The following is a 25,813-nucleotide window of genomic DNA, read 5'->3' on the forward strand; positions in this document are numbered from 1 at the left end:
TTCAGTTGACAAGACTGCCCCCATTCCCACTACACACACACATTAGACATCAGCCTGAAGCCCAGGATCTGTGCTTATGACTGACTGGCCACAGATTGGAGGACCAAAGAGTTGTCCTCCTGGGTTTTTATGGAGCTTTTATTAAATATTCATGAGCTTTCATTAAATATTCATGATTAACTAAGTAATTCAATTGAACTTCATCTCGAGCCCCTCTCCCCTCCTTGGAGGTCAGTGGGTGGTGGGAACTGAAAGTTCCAAATGTCTATTCTCACTGTTGTTTCTCCTGACAAACAGCCTCTATTCTTGGTTGGGATCCAAAAGCTACCTTCATTAACAGAGAAAAGACACCTTGAGCATTCTCAACACTTAGGAAATCCCAAGTCTTCACAGAGCTATGAGCCAGGAATTGTAGATGAAGAAGAGCAAATATATCGGCACATGGGTCCCTCACAGCAGTACAGTCATACAAGCCAGAAAATGTTGGCACATTACCAGAATCTCATTCAGTCATTAATAACTATTCAGTCCATCATCATGTCATATGATGATATCTCCCAGGGTGAAGACACTCAGGTTTTCAGTCCTCCATCTGAGCTTCTCAGATTCCAAAAAGCAGAAGTGGTCTCAGGAAAACATGGTTGCACCCCTTCAGGCATCTAGTATAATGGAGCTAAGAGACAATATCATCTCTTACTCTGAACCTCTTTCAAGGGGGAACATTGCATTGGATTTATCTTATAACACAACTCATTTATTCATTCTTTCACCCTCAGCTACTATTTTTCCTTCTCTCTATGTATACCTCAACTTTTTCACCTTTGGAAGAGACATAAGGTTTGGCCACTGTGTTGGTCTAGGTCCATGGTCAGCAAACTGCGGCTCACGAGCCACATGCGGCTCTTTGGCCCCTTGAGTGTGGCTCTTCCTAAGCCTTAGGAATACCCTAATTAAGTTAATAACAATGTACCTACCTATATAGTTTAAGTTTAGAAAATTTGGCTCTCAAAAGAAGTTTCAATCGTTGTATTGTTGATATTTGGCTCTGTTGACTAATGAGTTTGCCGACCACTGGGCTAGGTGGCTGGCAGCAATACTATTTGAACAAGTGCCTCTCCCTCAATCCATTTCTTATCAGATAATGTAAAGTTACATACATACAGAACTGATGGGCTATCATTTTTAAAAAAATATATTTTATTGCTTTTTTTACAGAGAGGAGGGGAGAGGGACAGGGAGTTGGAAACATTGATGAGAGAGAAACACCGATCAGCCGCCTCCTGCACATCTCCCACCGGGGATGTGCCCGCAACCAAGGTACATGCCCTTGACCGGAATCAAACCTGGGACCCTTCAATCCGCAGGCCGACGCTCAATCCACCAAGCCAAATCGGCCAGGGCTAATGGGCTATCTTTACTAACTGGCAATACAGCTGCTTTCACTGTTAACCCTAAACTTGCCAGATGGGGTGAAGACACATCCTGCCCTACCAGGCACTTAGAAATTCTGACATAAAGGTTAAAAAACATAGTTACAGTTTCTTGTTTAGGAATCATCCCTCCTTCCATCCCTTGCAGTTACAGCCCTGATCCCATGACTAATGCATCAAGTAGATGGGGGAGATAAAGTTGAGGTGATGAGAGGAAGAAAGGGTAGTTGCCCCTACCCCACCCCCTCTTTCCCAGATCCCCCATAAAAATAAACAAGTCTGTCTAGTGGGAACATTTCTTTACCCCTACGCATGTTCATGTTTAGTGTGAGCACACACTTGTGAAAGCATATAAACCAGTTCTTCATGCCTTTGTCTCCCCCCAACACACTTAGATAACCAATGTTTTAATTGGTCATTTCAATTCTCTATCATAAATTATTACTCAGAGGAGTATATCTCTCTGACCATTGCTGAAAACTGTGGGTAGTAAAATGTGTTCCTTGGTCTAAAAAATGATGCTTAGCTATCCTAATTTGTGCATTTTTCTGTTTCTTGTTCCATTTCTTTTACAGCACTGAGTATCGGCATCTACCTTTCTAGGTAGTTTTGAGGCTAATGGCTTAAGCTCAGGTGACCTAAATCTCTACTTGTTTCAGTAGAGATCCTATATAAAGAACTACCAAGCAAATTTAATAAGAGAGCAATATACCAAGATCAAGTAGGGTATATGTCAGAAATTTAATATCGGTTAACATTTGAAAATTATTAATCAGATTAACAGAGATTAGAAAAAGTATTTGATTGTATCAAAGGATGTTGCAATAGCATTTGAGGGAATTCAACAATATTAGTAGATTGAGATTATCAAAGAATTTATTTTATCTGATAATATCTAGTAAAGAAAATTAAATAAGCATTACACTTAACATCTATATATATAAAAACCCAGAGACTGGATCAGTGGAATAACCAGAATGACCAGTGTCTATGATGTGCACTGCGGCAGCCCACCAGCCTGATCCAGGCCCCAATTGGCACCCCCCTTCAGCTGGCCAGGTCCCCAATTGGCCCCCAACACCCCAATTGGGGGTGGAACCCACCGGCCAACCTCCCATGTCCCCTCCCCCCAGCCAGCCTGGCCCAATCAGCCCCAATCAGGCAGGTCAGCTAGACCCCACCCATGCACAAATTCGTGCACCAGGCCTCTAGTCCTATATAATGAAAGGCTAATATGCAAATTGACTGAATGACAGAATGACCAGTTGCTATGATGCATACTGACCACCACGGGGCAGACACTCAATGTAGGAGCTGCCCCCAGGCTCACGGCTGGTGAACACAGCTGCAGTGGCGGGAGCCTCTCCTGCCTCCATGGCAGTCGGACATCACATGAGGGCTCACAGACTGTGAGAGGGCAGAGGCTGTGCTGAGGGCACCCCCTCCAAGTGCACACATTTCATGTACCAGGCCTCTAGTTGAATTAATAAAAGCTACCAGATAATATATTTCATTATAAAGGTTTATTAATTGATACAACAAAGGTAAATATAGGGTGTCACAAAAATGTTTACATACACTTTGAATAATTTAAAATTATTAAAATACATTTCATTTTCAAAATTGAGCTGTCTGCTACCGTATGTATGCATTTTTTGGGGGGGCACCTTATACATCAATGAAACAAAATAGATGGTGTATAAGACATACATTCACATACATTAACACACTTTTTGTTATTTTTGACAAAGAAGACACTGAAGAGCAAGGACAAAATTATTTTTCAGTATATGGTTTTGAGTTAACTAGATATTCTCAAGAAAAAAATGATATCTGATGTAATGTTGATCTAAATGAAAAATATTTTTAAGTGTGTACAAGGTAACATGAAAATATGACTTAGGATAGACAATGTTTTTTTTAAAATAAGACACACAGAGCAACCACAAAGGAAAACATTAGTAAATTTGACTACATTAATATTAAATTTTCTGTTTATGAAAAACAAACAATAAAGGAGGAAAAGGCACAAAGTTAACCAACACAAAAGAGGATGATATTTTAATACAAAGAAATGTAAAAGAAATCACATCCAGAATATATAAAAACTCCTACAGTTAATTTTAAAGATAAGTAATTAAATAGAAAAATGGGCAAAATATACTTAAATAGGCTACTTTCCAAAAAAGGGTATCCAAATGTCATCATTAGTCATCTGGAATAAAGAAAATAAAGCCATAATGAGATATCAATCACATAAACTAAAAAGCTAAAATTAAAATGATAGATTAATATTTGTTAACCAGAAAGCGAAAAACTCATACACTGCTTTTCAGAGTATAAATTGTTACAACTTTGGAAATCTGCTTGGCAGCAACTACTGAAGATAACCCATGACCCTGCAATTCCACACTTGGGCATGGACTCATTGGAATTGTGTATACATTTGCAACAAATAACAGTATAAGAATGTTTATAATATGCTATTTGTAAGTGTTAAATACTGAAAGCAATGCAAAGTTTTATTGACAATTGGGTAGGTAAATAAATATTAGTTATTTACAAAACTGAATCCAGTATTGAAAATGAACAAATTACTGCTGCCTGCAACAACATGGATAGATCTAAAAAACATAATCTTGACACTAAGGAGAACATGCTGATCTATGCCATTTATATAGATTGGAAAAATACTTACCAAATTAATTTTGGAGCTTAGAAATAAAGATATTGATCACATTTATGGAGGAAGGGATAGGCTTAAAGAAATACAAGTGTGATATTCTATTATCTTGATGAAAGTTACATGTTTGCATTTATTTTTGAAATTGATTAAGCTCTACATTTATGTTTTCTATGATGTATTATGTCATACAATAATAAATAAATTTGTTTTAAAACACCAATGACATCAATTCACTGGAAAAGTACAATATTTCTTTTTCTTATCCTAAAATCCTAGCCTAAACCTATGTATACCTAAAATGTATTGAGAGGTATCCATTTGGACAAGGCATTCTTGCTATCTTTTTTTGTTTGTTTTTTGGTTAGTCCTCACCTGAGGATATTTTCCTTTGATTTTTAGAGAGAGTAGAAGGGAGAGGGGGTGAGCAGTAGCATCGATGTGAGAGAGACACATCCATTGGTCGCCTCCTGCAAGCACCCCCACCCACCAAGGCTGGGGATCATGCCTGCAATTGAGGTAAGTGCCCTTCACTGGAATCAAATCCAGGACCCTTTGGTCCTTGGGCCGAAGTTCTATCCGCTGAGCCAAAGGGCCAGGGCTTGATTTATTTATTGTGTTTTCTTTTTCAATCTCTTAAAAATTAAAGAGGACTCGAGAATAATAATTTTATATTACATTTTATCACTTTCTGCCTTTGAAAAGTAGTGTTAACAGAATGATACAGTGCACAAAAATATGGGCTTGAGACATAGATCTGGTCCTCACTCCATCAAGAAGCAATCCTTGAGTATGAGGGCAAGTTAATTAGCATCTCTAAGGCATATTTTATTGAGAAAGAAAGAGAGGGAGACAGAAAGTTATAGCAAGCAGCAGAAAGGTGAGCGTGAGAAAGTGAATGAGCAAGAGAAAGAGGGAATGAATGAACGAATGTCTACTTCTCAAGGTCCTTATATGGATTAGGGTAATATATATGTGAAACCATCTATCAAACTGCCTCATATACAAGTTTTCTCTATACCAATATTTTCCCAACCTCTCTATCATATATACTGTATTAGTTTCCTAGGCCTGTCATAACAAATCACAAACTTAGTAGTTTAAAACGACATAAATTTATTTTTGCACAATTCGGGAGGCAAGATGTCTGAAATCAAAATGTCAGCAGGGTTGGTCCTTTCTTGAAAATCTAAGAGAGAATCTGTTCCTGCCTCTCTCAGAGATTCTGCTGGTTGCCAGCACTCTTTGGTATGCCCTGGCTTATAGCTGCATCACCCCCATTTCTTTGTCTTAACAGGGATATCTTCATGGTGTCTCCTCTGTCTTCAACTCTCTCTCTCATTATGAGGACAGGAGTCATTGGATTTAGGCTCACCCCAATCCAACATGACCTCATCCTAACTTGATTGCATCAGCAAAGGCCTTTTTCCAAAAAGGTCACATTCATAGATACTGATGGTAAGAAATTCAACATCTTTTTTATGGGGACACAATTCAACCCCCAACATATATCAAGCAGACATTAAATTAGGAGAAGCTAAGAGATTGGCCTATGGTGCTAAACAAACTAATAACAAAGCCAGAACTAGAAAACATTGGTAACTCAGAATCCAGTTTTTCCTCTAAATATACTAAGCTACTTAAAAAACCCCAACATTTTCATGATTCTAAAAATAAACCTTTAATCGTTATTGCGTCTATTCATCTATTTTATGTCCATGGTTGTATTTAGAACATGTACATCAATCTTTCTGAAATGCTGAGCTGGGAGGACAATCATACATGAGTGTGAGTTTACATGCATATGAGTGAGCACAAGTATGAAGGTGACAAATTGGCAACCCCTGTGTCACTGTTAGCCAGCAAAGGTGTTTGTTTTGTGCTGCACCGTATTGTGGTTGTGAAGGTTGTTATACATTTTTAATGAGTTAATTTTAAAGTCGGAAGGTTTTACATAAAATTCCAGATTTCCAACTGCTCTTGAAAAATTATATGGTCTGGCAACACTGCACCCACATGACCACGAGTTGCTGGAGCTGAGGAGTGGATGCCCTCTAAGGGAATTAAGCAATTTTGAGTTGGCCACAGAGTCAACCAACCTTCACTGTTTCCCCAGTTCAGTTTACCTCACTCAGGTACATCACACACCGGACTGTCTTAGTCATTTCAGACTGTTTTCCTTGATCTAGAGCTGCGGTTCTCAACCTGTGAGTCGCGACCCCTTTGGGGGTCGAACGACCCTTTCACAGGGGTCGCCTAAGACCATCGGAAAACACATATATAATTACATATTGTTTTTGTGATTAATTACTATGCTTTACTTATGTTCAATTTGTAACAATGAAATTGGGGGTCACCACAACATGAGGAGCTGTATTAAAGGGTCGTGGCATTAAGAAGGTTGAGAACCACTGAACTAGAGAAATTTAAGTTGCCTACAACTGGACTATAGTCTCATTCAGTGAGATGCCTAGAGTAAGTGCACAAATGTAATTTAGGGTTTAATTCATTTCCGTTTTATTGTTATTTTTCCTTCAGCAAAAGCATATATTTTATAAAAAGAAAACTTGTCAAAAGCCTAAAATAAATTTTTGTGTGTGGAAAATAGTAGGTATGATTAATTTGTGAAGTTCCAAAGGAGTATAGCTTATATCTACCATTTTGCTTATTGTTAACAAATACTGAGCTCTGTGAGTATATGTACACATTTATATGATTACAGCATGTATTTAAATAATTTTATAATTAAATGAAAAACAATATTAAGCAGATGCAGCCGGTGGTGGAAATGGATATAAAAGACAAACATGAAAACAGAAGGAGGAGAAAACCCTAAATAAAAAAAAAAAATGAGACTTGAAATTATGTACTAAAAGGGGGAGGGATGGTGTGAAAGTGATGGGAAAGGGAAACAAACACCACAAAAACAAAAACGTAGGATGTGTTTAAAGAGCTAGCTAGAAAATATTTCAGTAGCCACCACAGAAAATTGATTCCATGGGTTTCCAGGGACAGAAATTGGCTGAAATGAAGCAAAGATACACTAAGGTTGTGAATCTATCTCACTGGCATCTATAACTTTAGCACAACTCCCTTGCTCTTCTCTCAGAAGCCACCGTAAGGGAAATTGAGCAAGACTGGTTAAATTAAACAAATAACTGGTTGCAGGAATCCAATATAAATGTATAAAGCTGGTTTCTAATGAATGAGAAAGCTCCTGCCCTGGAGTCTGGCAGTTGATAATGGAAGGGATTGACTTTAGGTGAAGGTTGGGGGAGGGACAGAAAGGAGACAAAGGTCAAGTATGAGAGGGGAAGTTCTTACCCAGGATAACAAAGACTGGGCAAGTGAGAAACTCGTCACCGGATGAGAGAAATCAATCTCCTGGCAGGGGCTCCTCACAAACTTAGTTTAGTGGCTGCTATTTTACTTCGCAAAGATTGTTTGACTTCGTGGAGGGAAAGGGGGTGGGACTAGGCAAGACAGAAAACATACCCAGGTGTGAGTGCTGCCCTAGATTTAGGAACACTGCCCATCAAACTCGCCGCAGGGTCCCCACTCTGAAACGTACGTGGCAGGTGCATCGTTAGGAACTGACCCATTTCTCAAGTACCCATCCATGTGCTTTCTCTGCTGTAGCTCGATACCTGAATAATTATCATTATTCTAATGATTGTAGCCACTTAAAAATCACTTTCTGTATTCTGGTTACTGAAAATTTATATACTCTTGTGAAAGTAGCCTAATTTTGCCATGCTAAAGATTTTTTTAAGGAGTACCAGAGTATTGAACATACTAAGTTGGCTTATTCCTCCTGAAAGTAAAAAAAAAAAACACAAAAACAACTTCGTGGGAAATATGTGCGCTTTTCCTGTATGTAAATTCAAGTATAGACTGTTTATTCCAGTCTATAGCTGAGACCAAAGCCCTCAACCTAATACCATTCCTTTGCATTAAATAGTTTCTCTTACTGTTGTGTTGAAATAGAGACTTATATAGAAGCATGTTCAATATCTAGTCATCAACTTTTTTGTTTATATAAATTCATATTTGTTTCTATAAATAAAAGGAAACTAGCTAGAAACATTTAATCACAAGCCAAATAACGAGTTATCTTTAGTATTAAAATGAATAAGTTGTGTCCCACCAGTGTGGCTCAGTGGCTGAGTATGACCCATGAACCAAGAGGTCGCTGGTTCTAGTCCCCGTCAGGGCACATGTTTGAGTTGCTGGCTGTATCCCCAGTGGGGAGCATGAGGGAGGCAGCCCATTGATCAATGTTATCGATGTTTCTATCTCTCAATCCCTCTCCTTTCCTCTCCCTCTAAAAAAATAAATAAAAACATATTAAATATCCTAGAGCACTCAATATAGTGCCTTGCACAAAATAAATGTCCATAAATGTTTTTGAATGGAATTAAGTCTTTAAAAAATAAATCAATAAGTGAGTTGTAAAATAAACAACATTCCAATTATGTAATAGTGATACTGTAGTTGATTAGAGGAATTCACTATTAAACTAAAATTTAGATGAGAATATCAAGTAATCTAATTTCTCTGGAGGGATACCATTATTGCAGTAGAAAAAGTTGCTCCATTTTTATCACCTGAATCACAGAAAAAATAGAAAATTCCCTCAAAGGAATAAATCTTATTGCTCTTTTGTTTACTTTCTTTCAATGGAAAGGTATTGCATACACATCAGCTCATATTTTTCTCATTTTTTTCTTAAATCACTTATATTAGTAAAGTAAACCCCTCCCCCCCACCTTGATATCAATTTTGGAATTCGTGGGTATCTCACAGCCTTCACTTTGCGTTAAATGTTCATTGAGAAAGTAGGTGTTTACACTGATTTCCTAATGTTAGAGCACAAGCTATGATTGCAGCAATAAACCCAGACTCTCTTTATATTCATTTCTCCATCAAAAATATTACCACTTAGTTTCATTTATTTTTAGTGTGGAGTGAGTTTCAATGTTAGAATGCTCATTAATATTTAATACCTGATGGAAATATATTTGTTTATGGTGACCATGCACTTTTATTTTCATTGTTGCAAAAATGTTTACCAGTTTCTGGCATGAGGCAGTATTTATATTCCTGTTTGGGTTGTCAGAAATTCTCCCAACCGGACATAATCATAAACAACCATGTTGATTTCACAATTATCTCATTTGTTCTGAGTGGTAGCAAGGGGCAGGAGTGAAAATCCTTCGGACATCACTGTAAGCCTAAACTTGGTAAATTCCCTAAAGAAATTTGAGAGGACTCCATCCTACTTTCCACCTTTCTGGGAAAAGCCTTCTGAAGAATGATAAGTTGCCTCAAATTCAGATCTGTAAGAATAATTTTTCATCTTACCCACAAACAAAAAATGACAGTAACATTAAAAACACCTCCCCTGTTTTCCTTAAGATACTTCATATAGTATTTGTCATTAAAGAATGACATTACAGCATTCCAAAGTGGACTATTTAGTTTTCTGGATTCCTCTTGATGAAACTCTTAGAAAGAAAGAAGGAATTAACATTTATTAGCATCTGCATCGTGTCAAGCAGTGTGATGGGTGCCTTTGATCATTTGATGAGAGGCAGTGTAGGAAGGTGGTTAAGATCAGTGTTGCTTTGTATCTTTTCTTGTACTTATCCTTGCTAGTGTGACCTTGATTGCTTTCGTTAATTTCTCTATGCTTAACTTTTCTCTTTGGTGAAATGAGTAAAAGTCTACCTCATGGGGTTGTTGTGAGGGATAAACTAAGTTAATGTAAGTAAAGCACTTGGTACACTGGCATGCAGTAGGCACTCAATATTAGAAACTGGCATTCTTCGCTTCCAGTCTTATAAAGTGATACGCCATTATCTCCATTTTACTGATGAGGAAACTAGCATTTAGAGAGTTGAAGCAATTTATGTGGAAACAACACGGGAAGTCATGCTTTAAGATAAAGTAAGAGCTTTTATCATTATGTTGAGATTTTCCCCATTTTTGGCACATATTGATAGCTTTACCTCTGTATACTTAACTCAAGTGGGGGGGAGGGGGAGAGATCTGTGGCTGCCCATGTTCCTTAGAATAGATACTGTGGTTACTTTAAATCTGATAACTGCAAAGGGGATTATTGCAACACAATAAAGTACCTCAGTTTAAGTAGCGCGCAAGCGTGTGTGTGTGTGTGTGTGTGTGTGTGTGTGTGTGTGTGTGTATGTGTGTAAGGAGTGGACACAGAGGACTTGTTTCAAAACTTATGCATGAAGAATAAGAATGTTAACTTGTCTTTGAAACAGAAAAACCACAGAAGAGAGCCCAAGGAGACCATGATCTAGAGCAGCGCTTCTCAACCTGTGGGTCGTGACCCCTTTGGGGGTCGAACGACCCTTTCACAGGGGTCGCCTAAGACCTTTGGAAAACACATATATAATTACATTGTTTTTGTGATTAATTACTATGCTTTAATTATGTTCAATTTGTAACAATGAAATTGGGGGTCCCCACAACATGAGGAACTGTATTAAAGGGTCGCGGCATTAGGAAGGTTGAGAACCACTACCTTTAGTAAAAGGCGAGATTTATGCGATCTGAAGAGAAACCAGAGTATAAGAGAATCACTATCTTAAGGGCACCGTGGAACCCTGTTAATTTTTTTTCTTTTTTCTTTTTTCAATAGGCTGTCCATTTCTCTTACTTTTGCAATGAGCTTTCTCTCCATACCAGGCACATATAGGCATACCTTATGTGCGATTTGCTCTAGAACCCATTGGCAAATGATGGGAAAGTTGAGAAAGCCCTGAGGTAAGTAGGCTGTTTTATTTGGTCCAAGTTTACTTAATGACTTCAAATCTTAACATACGTTATTTTTTTCTGAGACTTAGCTTTATGTTATTCAAAATTTTATTTAGGTTTTAAAAATCATGTTAACAGTTATTACTTCATTACATTCTCAAAGAAGTCCTGTGGAATAATTTGGCCATCACTGGAACCCCTACTTTATTATCAAGGATTCTAGACTTCAGATAAGTGATTTTTACTGGGTCAAATGAAACAGAGTGGGCTTGGAACTATTAAAAAAAAAAGCTACTAACACAATTCTAAATATTGTATGTTCATTTATTTTTTAATCACAACAACAAACAGATGAAGTGGCAGTTATCAATATATCCATTCTACAGATGGATATTTTGATTTTATTTTACCCAAGGTAAGAGCTAATAAATAGCAGAGTTGGATTTCAAGCCCAGACACACTGATTCTAGTTCCCACTCATTTAATCACTTGACCACACTGCCTTTCTGAATGCAATGAAAATAATGAAGTTTGTGGTTCCTGCCTTTAAGTTAGTTACAATCTGTTACAAAAGCAGTAAAAGCATAAAGAGGCTTAATATAGGAGTAAGTTCTGGTTTCTTTGGAAGGAAATGAATGTTGCATTGGGAATGTATATTTTTTCAGTACTCCTGAGTTTGTCTCATTGTTACAGTCTTGCTTTATAGGGCCTAGAGGCAGAAAATAGTTTTACCTTATAGCATTTGAGGCTGAAGCTATTAGGTTTGTGGTGCTGAAATAAATATGTCTGCTGTTTCTGTTCTAAGACTCACCCAGGCCAGGAATATAATAGGGTTAGAAATTTAAATGTCCATAGGACTCAAACTATAATTTAAAGCCACACACTTTGGAGTTCTCCACTGCCTATTCTGCAAGCTCCCTTAGCGTTAACTCCTTTGTCACCAAAGCCAGCAATGCCCACTGGGCATGCCCAGTGATATGGTTGGAGCCTGCAAACAGTTTCACTCACTCCAGGGTTTTACCAGCTGCCAAAGAAAGGAGGAGACAGAGGGAAGAGTTAAACAGGTACAGGACTTGGATCAGCTCAGGATGCCCATGGCCAAGGCAGGGCACTGAGAGCTGGGGGGTGACGAGCTGCTGCCACCAGAAGCACCTGGTCAAACAGACGAGTCTGGTTGGTCTTCAAGTTGGTTGCTGCGTTAGCCTGGTCGGTCCCTCGCGCGTCTTGTTGGCACAGCCCAGGCAGATCGGGAAGGCGTGAAGGGAGCACTCAGGCCAGGGCGGAGTAAGATCCAGGAACGTTGGATCTGGGGAAATGCCAGCCACTGTGTCTTGCCTGTCCCTGCATTCCTCGAAAAGCTGCAGCTTTTCAGGGCTTTCAAGCAGAAGAGCAAAGTGCTCATCTTAAATACTGACTCCTTGGCCCTTTCTTTTGGCTGCGGAGCCCTTCCCCGAACCCTCTTAAGGTACCCTCGCCCAATCACGAGTAAACCTTGGAGAAGTGAAATCTTCAATAGCTTTCCGTGGGTCTAGCAGGGGCCTGGGCATGCTCAGTAGGCTACTTGGTTCTCTCGTTCTCTCTCTCTCTCTCTCTCTCTCTCTCTCTCTCTCTCTCTCTCTCTCTCTCTCGGAGGGTGGGTGGTGACAAGTTAGAAGCGCTTGCGGCAGGTCCCCGCCCCCAGGATCGGCCTCCCGCTGCCAGGGGATGAAGCCCAGGTACGCAGCATCCTGACCGGGAGCTGGAGGGGCTGCGCCCGCCCGCGCGGCGACCCCCCCAGTATCCCAGCTCGAGGACGGCCCGCCGCTCTCCACGGTACTGCGGAGAGCTCAGCTCCGCCCTTCTCTTTCAGAAGGACAGCACCCCGCGTCACGTAACCCAGCCTTCTCGGGCTCCACCGCCGCCTCCTCCTTCCCAGTCCTTTTCCTCTCCTCCTCCTCCTCCTGCTCCCCTCCGCTGCCTGTTCTTCCCACCCGCACTCCTGGAGCTAGACGCTCAAGCCTGACGCCTCCGAAAAGGCAGCGGCAGTCGCCTTATCCACAGACCTCAGGAAATTCGCTTTGACCGAGGCGTGCTTCAGGCTCAGGCTCGAGCTAAGGGGAATAACCTGGCAGGTAAAGAAGCTCAATTGGGGTGGGGGGAGGGGATGGGGCGAGGCCAGCCGGAGAGGGATATCTTCCCCCGTTGTAACTGAGCCAGGATCTGCTACAAATGCACAGGGAAGGATGGGTGGTGGGAGGGTGGAGTAGAGATCCTGGTGGTTTTTGCATGCAGCCTTTTAAATAGAAGGCAAGAAGAGGAGATAGTGGAACCGGGGTAGTAAGTTAAAGGCTCAATGCAGTGATTTATTAGCCAAAGAAAGAAAATAGACAAGTTAGAAACCGAAGCAATATAATAGGTCCATTATCTACCGCTTTCTTTCTCTTCCCCATCCGCCGCATGCTGTGTCTATCCTCGATTGCTGTAGTCCACTCCAGGCTCCGGGAAACTGCCCTGGTATCAGAGATGGAGCTTAGAGACTGGGCGGGAAAGCCAGGCAGAATTTGGGGTGTGCATTGGTATTGATGGACTTGGCAAAAGCCAGGGGGGAACGATAGGCACTTCTAAAATTTCCCCCCAAATTTCCAGGTTCTTTTTGATGGTCTGTATTGAAGGGTGCATAGAAAGGTGTGCACGCATGGGTGTGTGTGTGTGTGTGTGTGTGTGTGTGTGTGTGTGTGTGTGATACCACAAACATATTAAAATAAATGCAACTGCAGCCGTTGAGCATACTGTATCGATCCTTCCAGTGGCTTGGGAATGAATATGATTCTAGAAATGAAAGAAAAGATTAATGAGGCTGTTCGTCGGCTTTTGAATTAGAGCGCTTCTTCCTTTGGCTGCAGTAAGGTTGTTTTTCAGATCCTTTTAGATCATCCTCTAATTCGTGAACTCCCAGGTTTTTCCGGCACCTAGAGAGAATCCTCTTTCTCCATATCAATACAGATACTCTCACACAATGAGCTTCCTCTAAGAACTGGGAGAGTCCTTTGACCTCCCCTGTGGTTAAGAATATATATGTGTGTTTTCCCCCTTCTCCTCCATCCCTTAAAAAACAACAACAACAACAACAACAACAACAGCAAAACTGTCAAGGTTTGCATTTGGAGGAGGGCAGAAGAGAGTGAAGAAAGGTTTTGTGATCTATGTAACAGTGAGTAATAAAATAATCGGACCCAACGGAGTCACACAGAAAAAGGATTTTCTGACCCATGAGCTTGGGGATGGTTACAAAGCACTATTTTTGATTTTGAATTTCCAGAATTATTTCATAAACGATGGAAGATTTGGCAGATTCCTGGGTCCGCTTAAAAAAATGAGAGTATACTGAACAATACATTATCTTAGAATGATCTTTAAGAGCATCTTTCGTTGGCTTGGCATAGGAGTAGACAAGCTGTGGCTGGTGACTGCTGATGGTGTGGGATATAGCAGCCATAATAAATAAGCTACTGGGATTTTTGTTTCCTTTTGCTAGTGGGCAGTGTGTGTGTGTGTGTGTGTGTGTGTGTGTGTGTGTGTGTGTGTGTGTGTTTTGTGTATGTGTTCAAAGAGAGGGAACCAGTCATCAATTTCATCTGGGGAGGAACTTGAAGTGGGATCCCCTCGCTTGGTGGCTCTCAGCTGACACCTGTAGGGATTGCTCTGTACTGAAGAGAAATGCTCTCAGCTCCCTCCATGGGGGAGCAGCAGCACAATGCGGTGCTGTAAATTACTGCTGGTTTCAGCTTGTAGAAGGGGAAAGTGTTAATTGGATAATGAGGTCTGTGTCCAGGCAATAACGCGCGCGCGCGCGCGCGTGTGTGTGTGTGTGTGTGTGTGTGCGCGCGCGCGCGTGCACACGCGCTGTCTGGGGGGCGAGGGGTACATGTGTTTGCTCGACATAACCAGATTATACATTCATGAATTTTTGTCAAAATATGAGAGTAATATTTTTTTTGGTTAAGAAATGAGTTTAAAACCACTATTTATGTTCCATTTCAAGAACCTGTCAGATTAGAGTTGAATAAAGACAGGTGATTTAATAACATTGTGAGTAATTCAAAGATACAGTTTTAAATTCTAGCATCTCAGAGTCATATCAGCTAAGGTAACATACATGGTTGTTCTGACCACGCACGTTCTGAGCTGGCAGACAGATAAGTACTTGAGGAGGCAGTAAGTTCACTACGCAGTTAGGCAAAATACTAAATACACATCTGTAGAGGAGTTTGTAATATGGCAATTGAGTCATAAATGCTGCCAAAAATAGATATCTAACTCCAGTGGGATGTTTTCTCCTATACTATATTATTCATTTTTTTTTAAACGACAGGAAAACACTTGTTTGAAATTTTTTAAAAGACTCTCAAGAAACCATCAACATTCCTTCTCTCTCTGAGAAAAAGAACATGATAGGAGTGTTATACAGATGGAAGGTAGCATTTTCCAGTGGGCAGCTTGATCTCCTTTGCCTATTGTAAAATCCGCTATTAACTGAGATATGAATAAGTTGTATTTTTATTGTCCACGTAACTACTACACAATATAAACAGAGTTCTTTAAAGGGCCCTTTCCCTCGCCTCCCTTCATGTATTTTAAAAAATTAAACTTTCTTAGGGAAAGGAAGAAATAACCATAACTGAGTCTCTATGACAACCTGGGAGGGTTACCTGTTAACAGTTACATAAACTACAGGGGTGTAATGGGTAATTGTGTGTGATATTAACTATTGGGACACATTATGTCTTGCTTGTAGATCAGGACAAATAAGCTCCTTCCAATAAGGTTAACTCTGGCGTACTAACAGCAATAGTTATATTCCTGACTTCTGAGCAGAATAATGCTTTATATGATGCTATGCATGACTTTAGAACTTCATTTTAATTCTCCGCAGATTTCCGGGTCCTTATTCAAAGGCAAAATAAAACCAAAATGCATCACCGACACGAAACCAATTGATAAGCTGGCATCTCAGCGTGGCCTTGCAGAGGTGGAGAGAAGAGGGGCTGTTGTGATTTCCACATCTAACAGCTTCTGGCTACGTCACAGTCTGGCTTTGAAGACCTGCTGTTGGGGAGGGAAAAGGAGAAGTGAAATCCAGCCTGCGAGGAATTCTGCTTTGGCTACAGTGGTGCTGGCAGTCCGTGCGATGCCGGCAGAGGCAGGCCTTTGAAACTACTCTGGTGGTGCTCTCAGGAGACCCGGAACCCGCTTCTCCCTCCGGGTTTGGGGCACTGCACCTGGAGAGGGCGCTCACAAGCACCCGAGGATTCTGGTTCCCTGCCGGCCCCTTGTACTTCCCTGAGAAGCCTGTACTTCCCACCTGATTCTAACCGCTTCCCTTCTGCCTGGTACCTCTGAGGGTCCCTGGCAGCTGATGATATTTAAGGAGTGAGTGAGGAAGCATCTGCTGACACCACCGATGCCCTCGAACTAGTTCATCCGACTCAAATGGATGCGCGGTTTCCCTTGACCTTCTGTTGACGCCTTTTCCAGAACCTTGCCTCCAAAGTGTATCCCTCCTCTGGTCTGGACGTTTTGCGGCTGCCCGGTACCCCTGGGGTCCACCTCTTCCAGTTGGGCCGGGACTATAAGGAGAGAGGGCGGGGTTGCTGGAAGAAGAAGAAGAAAAAAAGAGCTCGGTAAAGAAGGGCGCACCCCGCCCACTCCTGCCCACACCCCCTGACCCTCCCTCCTCCCGCCCGGGCCCTTCTTTCTGCACCACGGGGTCCAGGACGACCGTGACCCTGTCGGCCCCGGCACCCCCCCGCCGCACCCCCGCCCCGAGCATGGGGACGGCGCTGCTGCAGCGCGGGGGCTGCGTCCTGCTGTGCCTCTCGCTGCTGCTGCTGGGCTGCTGGGCGGAGCTGGGCAGCGGCCTGGAGTTCCCGGGCGCCGAGGGCCAGTGGACGCGCTTCCCCAAGTGGAACGCCTGCTGCGAGAGCGAGATGAGCTTCCAGCTGAAGACGCGCAGCGCGCGAGGCCTCGTGCTCTACTTCGACGACGAGGGCTTCTGCGACTTCCTGGAGCTCATCCTGACGCGCGGCGGCCGCCTGCAGCTCAGCTTCTCCATCTTCTGCGCCGAGCCCGCCACGCTGCTGGCCGACACGCCCGTCAACGACGGCGCCTGGCACCGCGTGCTCCTGCGCCGCCAGTTCCGCAACACCACGTTGGTCATCGACCAGGCGGAGGCCAAGTGGGTGGAGGTCAAGTCCAAGCGGCGGGACATGACGGTGTTCAGCGGCCTGTTCGTGGGCGGGCTGCCGCCGGAACTGCGCGCCGCGGCGCTCAAGCTCACGCTGGCCGCCGTGCGCGAGCGCGCGCCCTTCCGGGGCTGGATCCGCGACGTGAGGGTCAACGCCACCCCGGCCCTGCCCGTGGACAGCGGCGAGGTGAGGCTGGACGACGAGCCGCCCAGCAGCGGCGGCGGCGGGAGCCCGTGCGAGGCGGGCGACGAGGGCGAGGGCGGGGTGTGCCTCAACGGGGGCGTGTGCTCCGTGGTGGACGACCAGGCCGTGTGCGACTGCTCGCGGACCGGCTTCCACGGGAAGGACTGCAGCCAAGGTAAGGCCCGCCCCTCCCCCGGGGCCTCGGCCTGGGCGGGGGCAGGGGGGCTGCCCGCTCGGGACAGCGGTTCCGTGGGTGTCCAGGCGAAGCCCGGTCTCCGGCCTGTGCGCCTCTGCACCTCCCACCGCTGCGCCCTTGGCCTCCTCTTCAGGGCTGAGCAGCCTCGTGTGCAGGTTCCATTTCCTTCTGGGGAGCCCCTGTCCACCAGCCCTGCTTCCCACCTCGTGGCCGGGAGGATGCCCTGTGCCATCCGCTCCTTGGAGCCTTTGCCAGGCTGCTCCCCATCTGCACCAGGCCAGGGCCCACCCGAGCCACCGCTGTGCTCGCCAATGTCACCTTGCATCCAGAGTGCACAGATTTCCCCCATGGGAGGCAGCTAGGCGTTAGCAGGTGGGGCACCCGTTTGGGGAGGAGTGAAGTGCAGGACAGGCTCAGCGTGGCTGAGGGTCTCCACGTAGGGGCGCTTGGTGAGGGGCACTGCTGCGCCTTTTACAGGTCAAGCGTGGGGTCCCGCCCCTGGTGGTGGAGAACCGGGGAGGAGCATGTGAAGATTTTCTATGGCTACGACCAAGTCCAGCATTGGTCGGTTTAAAAGTAAAACGATGTGACTTCTGTGGTTTCTAAAGTGGGAGACAGGCCAGCTCGTGTTTAGAAATGTTAGAGATTTAACAGCATTTCTCAATCGGCAGATGCTTTGGGAAGCTGAATAGGAGAGACATTTAGATGTTGCTGGGCTGGGAAGCGAAGAAACAGGGGCTGCATGTGAAGGATGGCAAGAGATTATCTGAGGATAATCAGCAAATGGCATTTATCTGAGTAGTGGAGGCCAAGTTGTCATTTCTGTTGTTCTTAGGGATTGAAACAGTCTGGCATTTAAAATAAAATCAGATCTAAGTTTTATTTTCTCCCCTTGGAAAATTCAGTCATTCGTGTGTTTCTCTCCAATGTCACTGCATGACAGTGATCAAGGAACAGTATTGTTGTGTAAATACAGAAAAGCCTATGAACAGAAAGTGAGTGATATGAAACCAGTGAAACATGGATATATCTGTGGCTGACCCGGAGAGAAGATGTCAGGGTCAAATCAAGGCAATCAACACATGGGCAAATGGTATTTACGGCTGAAATTTAAAGAGAAGTGAATTATTAAATCTGATTTTGAAAGCTGTAGGGACTAAGCTCTATGTATGGTTGTATATTACTGTATGTCTTCTGGGTTTTTATTTTTGCTGACACTGCTAAGGGGAACTAGCCCTTGTAAATCTTATTAGATTTGGCAGTCCTCTCTCACCTGACTTTAAGAAAAATGAAGGCTTGATACAATTTGTATTTGTTTAAACAGCAAAGCGAGATAGGAGGAAAAAAGCTGGTGATTAGGAGAGCTCCTGAGTTTATGAAAAAAAGTAAAAGGTTATTTTCTTGCTCTGTCTTCATGAGGGCTTTTGTTTTCATTATATTTTGGCTTAAGTCATTATAGAAGACTATTTCATGGCCTATACTGCACTTCAGTGTGGCCAGTAAATTTCCATGGATTTAGCATCAGGCTTTGTAGTTATATTTTACATGAATAAAACAATACATGTTTCCCTCTACCAAATCTAACTTAATTGTAAATCATGATTCAGATAACTACATGTGATGAGTTGCCATAATATAATTTGAAGTTGCATTCCTCTACACTGATTAATAGAAATGAATAAAAATGAACATTATTTTATTGCAAAAACTGCTGTAAGTATCCCAATGGCACTTTAAAATACAGAGCAGGCCATTTAATAAAAAACACATAAGGTGTAACTTCCTTAAATTATGAAACAAATATGACCCAGCCTGTGCTCTGTGGGAAGGTGTTTGAAATGACAATTTTTACTTTTTCCATGTATTTTTAACATGGGATCCAGGGGTCATGTATAATCAGGAGTAGCTCAGATTGGAGAAAGCATGGCGACAGTAATATGTTGATGAGAAGCAGAATTAGATGTCTCTGGAATGCATTTTATTTTGCAAGTGGAAAGCTCTTTTCATAAGGGGAAGAAGTTCAAATACCAAACTACATAACTGAACATTATAGTACCTGATGCATAATGTAATTCTACCCAGAAAATAAAATCCACCAGGATTGTCCTGGAGCATTGATTCATTGTGGAAATTTGAGCCTGAACCAGGAGTGCAGAGATCACCACTAGTCATAGAAAGAAAACGAAAGGCTGGTTATCTCAGGAATGGGAGATGGAGTGATAAAGGCAGTCTTTCTCCCCAAAAGGATTGGCTCCATTTTGATGATTTTCCCTGTTTTGTGTGTGTCAAGTGACTATTAATAATTAATTGAGAATTGATGCCTCTCTCAACACCAATCATCTACTGATGGCTAGGGATAGATCATTTCTATTCAGATGAAGTATAAACAAAGCCCTGCCTCAGGCAGCATTCACAGGGATTGCCACATTCTTTTAAAAAACTAATTCAAAAACAGATAAATCCACATCCATTAGAGAAAATTCAGAAAAAAAATTAACAGCAAACATTAAATAAAATTTAAATAATGTCTGGTGTCAACTATAATTTTTTAACTTAATAAAAATGTCTATTATTTTAGTTGTCTTCATATTCAAAATAACACAAAGTTACTAGAGAGACAGTGAGACTATTCTCTTTCTCCCTCCCTGGCCTAGAATGTCTTGAAACAATTTATGCATCTGTGAGTTTTTAGAATGTTTTTATTTAATGAGTTCACTTTTATCCTCACTCTATTTATTCTGGCCTAGCAAATTTTATTTATTTATTTATTTATGTAGTAATGGAAAGAAAATTAAAAAGAAGTATGTGTCATGAACAGGTTAGTGGCAGAGTCTGGGCACAAACACTGATTCTCTATCTCTGTATTATCATGTCTGCTGAATAAGATTTCTAGTTTATTAGGGTTGATATTTTTTTCAGGTTCAGGCATCAATCAAGAGAAAATATATATATATATATGGCTGATGGAATGGAGCTAGCTTATGCATCAGTTCCATTCTTTGACCCTTAAAGTCAGTCCCGGAATGGAACTATCTAAGAATGTCATCTTTTCTCAATGATGACCACTTGTGGGGTACATAGCTTTTTTAGTGAATCATACTCCTCGAAGTGCCTCAGGGACATTATTATTTAATAAGTTTCCACTTAAGAGGACTAATAGTTTCCTAGCACCTTAAAAGAATTAGTGAATTCCATGGCTACTCACCTTAAAAACGAGAATAAAAGGCTGATCAATGACAAATTAAGTTAAACTTTTTATGATTTCCAGGTCCAGGTTTCATGTATTTCAGGATCATTTATATTAAAATTCCTTACAAGACTCACTCTGTCTCTTTTGTTTACATCCCCTGTTTAAATAGCCATAAACACATATGGCTTGTGATGGTTGATTGCTTAATATTAACAAACATGGCAGTGTGATGGATGTCATTTAATAAAGCCTCTGTATTCTCTGACTTTACTAAGAGGACCAGATAGACAACCCTATTTACTCATTTATTTCTTAAATTGAGGGCTTTGTATGCGCCTGAGTACTAGACTCAGGCAATAAAATGGTAAACTCTCAGAAATAGTTACTTTCTTCACAGACCTTGCATTCCAGTGAGGAGGCACAATACTTAAAAATAAATAAACAGATGGGAATTTTAAATGGCAGTATTTTGGAGGACTGGTACACAGTATTGTGATGACTTAAAATAGTGTGAACTGAACTAATCAAAACAGGTTGTACTGAAGAGTGATCGCTAAACTACACCCCAAGAGATGAGAAGGAGTTCACTAGGTAAGGGCAGAGGAGAAATATTAGGTACAGAATCCTGGTGCAGGAGATGGCACGGCACATTCAAGCAATTGAGACAAGTTCCTTGAGTAGGGAGCTCTTAGAGGTAGCAGGACCAGATCATGCAGGGCTTTCTAGACCTTGTCAGTGATTTTAGTCTTAATGTAAAAGTGGTAGAAAAACACTGGAAGGAGTTTTGTGTGGAAGGTGAAGAGGAGGATGCCATTATTATATTTATATTTAAAAAATGTCACTCTGGCTGCAGTGTATAGAACAGATTGATAGGAAACCAGAGGAAACATTATTTTCTGTTTGTCAGTCAACAACATTTGTTAAGCACCCACTGTAAGCTGTGGACAGAACTAGGGCACATAGAGAAAAACAAGATTCTTTCTCTAAGGAAGTTAGAAACTTTGTCAGTTTACTTACGTGGAGAAATCTAAGGCTCTTCGTTGTTTGGAACACTTTGGTTCTACCTGTAAAAGCAAAGCATTCGTTGAACCTTTTTGTGACTTGTCATGTGGTTTCTGGCAGATATACTCATTGGCTCTTAAGGCTCTGGGGCCCATTGGCAATGTCATATTTTATTATACCCTCAAGTACCTTGCTAAATATGTCTTTCTTGTGACAGTATATATATTGGTTGATTGATTCTGGGCTTTCAATATTTTAAGCACTACAATAAATGAAAATATTATGTAGATACTTATAATCTTTGTGAGGGTTAAAAAAAAGCATTTACCATATAGGTAGGTACTAGACAAAAATGATTCAGAGATTTTACCAGAGTTTTGTTTGAAGTGTACCATTGTGGGTAAGGTGCATCATCTGTGATGAGAAAGCTTGGAGTGCAATGGAGAAGTCCATCAATTATTTTGATATAGATAAAATATTCTGGGAAGCTCTTAAAGTGAAAGGCATCTATCAGGTCTACCAAAAAAAAAGTTTATCTCAGCTATAAATTAATATCCAAAATTGAGTTATGACTCTAGAATGCCACAATTGAGGTGGAATGTATTCTTTTGAGTTTTTAATTGTTTTGAGATGCAATTGTAGAGGTTAAATTATACAGACTCTGGGGCCACACTACCTTATTTGAGGGGTTATACACTCAAACTTATATTCCTCAGTTTTGTCATCTGAAATTGGACTAATAATCATATTTCATAGGGATTTTATCGAAGTTAAGCAGATGACTTTATGTCAAGTTTTGAGAACAGTTGCCTGATGCATAGCAAGCATTCTGAAGTGTCTACTTGGTATTTCTGTTCTAACTACCACCACCATCACTATCACCACTACTTCTCCTGATACCATTTTTTTTAGGGGCACTTTCTAGCACAATTCAAATATGGATCATTTTTTTCTCACTTAAAATAAATTGTAATGTCATAATAATCTTTGATTAGCCCAAAAGTTTCAACTTAAAAATAAAGGTAAATTATAAAGACAGTGTTCTCTGTTTTACACTGTTGTGCTCTAACATTACTTATGTCTAGTTATGATTCAAACTATTTTTAAAAATGTTATTCTGTTTGAGAATTTTTCTATGATTAAGCAGCCTTTAATACAAAATCATTTGTAAAAACTATCACTTTCCACATAAACTAATACCTTTAACCATCCCAATCCTATACATAGTGATTTTTACTGCATTTATCCTAATGTATAGAGGAAGATATCTATCCTATTTATAATTTGTCTTTGAGGCTCTCCTAGAAGTTAGTTATTTACAAGTATGCTGCAGAGAAGCTAGGTAATATATTTGAGCTTTAAAAGTTCAAATAAGATATTCTTACAGTTATTATGAACAGATTATATTTTTATCATAAGAATATATCCATTGAAATCATGTTCCAGTTTTGGATATCATTAAATGAATTGTGATAATTTAACTGATTATTTAAAAAAACCCTCCTGATTGACTATAGAAAAGACTTTATAATATTTCTGTTATTCTTAACTGCATTGTGTGAATTAGAATCTTGAGCCATACTGGTTCCTGAAAACAGTTATTGACCCCATTCTATATCCCTTTCTCAGTGAGCATGTGGTGGCTACACTGGTTTTAGGTTTAACTATAAATGTGCATTGGAAATTAGGCTTTATCATAGATATTCAGGCTTTGTTTTAGTACGGAGATATAATAAACTTTCTAGTAGAAGTTGCTATGCAAACTGTACTTTCAAAAAGTACGCAAGTATTTTTTTTGACTTAATTCAAAATAAGTCATTTTTACATTCTAAAAGTGTAGTTCATGATGCAAAACACTTACACTTTTTGTGTGTATTTCTCTGTAATTTTATTGCTGAGTCCCCTTTCTGTTACTTGGAAGTACAGGAATCAGTAACTTCATGGTCTTTGCTGAATAGTACGTCTTGAAATGTTTCAATTAGGTTTTGAAAGAAAGGTTTTGTTTGTTGCTTTAGAACCTTTCAGAAATTGCAGGGCTTTTTGTTTTTCTCTCTTACACATGGATTCCATGTATGTTTACTTGAATATGAGAATAGGTGCAATGCTGTCTCATTTTCCTTCCATGTTATTATTTACACAATATGTGTAAACAAAATATGGCATGGGATCTAAAAAACTAAATTCAAGACACAACAGTGCCTCTAGACCACTGTTAAAAGTAGAGTAAGGCCACCAATGTTTATGCTTTATTTTCAATATTGTAAATGGAGAAACACTTAATCAGACTACTAATATATTGTAAATTCCTGCTAACCTCCCTCAAGATATTTGTGAGTAGCTAATAGAAGTAAATTCTCAGAAAAACATCAAAATTTGAAAGAATAGTCCAATGGCAGCAGGGAAGATAAGCTCTAGGATGTTATGAATGTTAACACTGATAATGTTAAACATGATTCTGTACATCTACTTTGGGGTCATTTTAGATAATTTATGCTCAATAGTATGCATAACATTTGGTAGAATTCTCTTATTACACATCGACACATAAATACAGACAAACTGATTGAAGAGAACATTGGTCCCCTTGTTCCTCATGTGTAAAACCCAATGGAAAAGTAATTTAAGGCAACAACTATATGAGTGCCTATTATATGATTCTATTTTCATAAAGTTCAAAACAGACAACTAACCTATGGTGATAAAGGCCAGAATAGAGGTTACCTTGTAGTGGTATTGACTAGGAGAAAACACAGTCGAGCCTTTGGCTTGATCTGGATGATGGTTACATGGGTATATATATATTTATAAAAATTCACTGAGCTATACACTTAAAATTTATTTTCTTTACTGTATTGAATTATACAAAAATGCTGCTCAGTGAGTATCAGTGCCCTGAATACATTAAAAAATTTACTTACGCCCTAGCCGGATTGGCTCAGTGGATAGAGCGTTGGCCTGCGGACGGAAGGGTCTCAGGTTCGATTCCAATCAGGGGCACATGCCTGGGTTGCAGGCTCAATCCTCAGTAGGAGGCGTGGAGGAGGCAGCCGATCAATGATTCTCTCTTATCATTGATGTTTCTATCTCTCTCTCTCCCTCTTCCTCCCTCTCTGAAATAAATAAAAATATATTTTTAAAAAATCTAATTACGAAGGAATTCATATTTTAAAATTTTAGGTAAGAGTCAAATATTTATAACAAACCCAAAGACCATTTCAGAGAGCAAGTGTATTTATATTTGAATAAATCTAACAGAAACAAGTATTCTGTTTTAAACACATGTACAACCTTTGATCTTTTTTCCAATTTCTGTGTCCTAATCATGGAGATTAGACCTAGGTTCTTATTTTACATTTGCATCTATTGAGTGAAAGTCCTACCAACATATTCAAGCAATGTAAGTTTTCCAATTAGGAGGATTTAACTGCTGAAATTTTCAATAATTGAGTGATGAGGATGTTGTAAGAGCTCAGTACATTTTTAAATTAGTGATTGGATATTGGAGGAAACATTGCTAGTCTGACCATCAATTCCATAATACTGTCTAAGTCTAGAAATGTACATGATTTCTTCCCCAAAGTATTAGGAATCACATTATTTCAAAAAGCGTACTAGGTACCCTTCCTTTAATGGTGCTATAAGCACCTCTTGAACTCAAATACATTTAAAATCATTCTGCTTAGAATCACAGTAGCTATTGTAATTTAGTGCTTACTGAGTGAAAAGCACTGTACAATGTGTTTTCTCCATTTTATTTATTCTTATGACATCCTACTTGAAAGGGTTTATAAAATTCCCATTTATAGATGAGAAAATTGTGGATTAGAAAGGCTAACTTGCCCAAAGTTCCATAGGTCATTGGCAGAGCCTAGGTGTGCCCATTGCCCCAGCAGGCAACCCTGTCCATTATATTACATAGCATGTGCCTTTTACTTAACAAACAGCTAATGGATGCTGGGAATTTGTTCACTAATTGCCAATTTGGTGCTAATTTGAATGGCTGACATATAATAAAGGTTTTAGCGTTGAAGATTGTGGCAGACCCTTAAATTTCCTGCCATTTCCTAATGTCATCATAATAAAGAAATGGAATAGCTTGTAAGAATTCATCATACTTTGTTC

At 40.6% G+C, this 25,813-nt stretch overlaps 1 protein-coding gene across 12 annotated transcripts in view; it reads left to right on the forward strand.

Annotated features, from left to right (window-relative positions):
• The first annotated feature begins 12,551 nt into the window (after positions 1-12,551).
• NRXN1 (neurexin 1) overlaps positions 12,552-25,813 on the forward strand; it is a 1,007,877-nt gene continuing 994,615 nt past the window's right edge. For 5 of the 12 annotated variants that reach the window (XM_059659863.1, XM_059659864.1, XM_059659865.1 and 2 more), the window contains exons 1-2: positions 12,573-13,007; positions 15,809-17,478. In XM_059659863.1, coding sequence (XP_059515846.1) covers positions 16,704-17,478 — 775 coding nt within the window. In that variant the 5' untranslated portion in view covers positions 12,573-13,007; positions 15,809-16,703. Of the gene's footprint in view, positions 13,008-15,808; positions 17,479-25,813 lie in introns of all 12 variants that reach the window. The other 7 variants (XM_059659869.1, XM_059659870.1, XM_059659871.1 and 4 more) reach the window with 4 other exon arrangements.

Source organism: Myotis daubentonii, chromosome 12 (assembly GCF_963259705.1).
Source record: "Myotis daubentonii chromosome 12, mMyoDau2.1, whole genome shotgun sequence".
NCBI lineage: Eukaryota > Metazoa > Chordata > Mammalia > Chiroptera > Vespertilionidae > Myotis > Myotis daubentonii.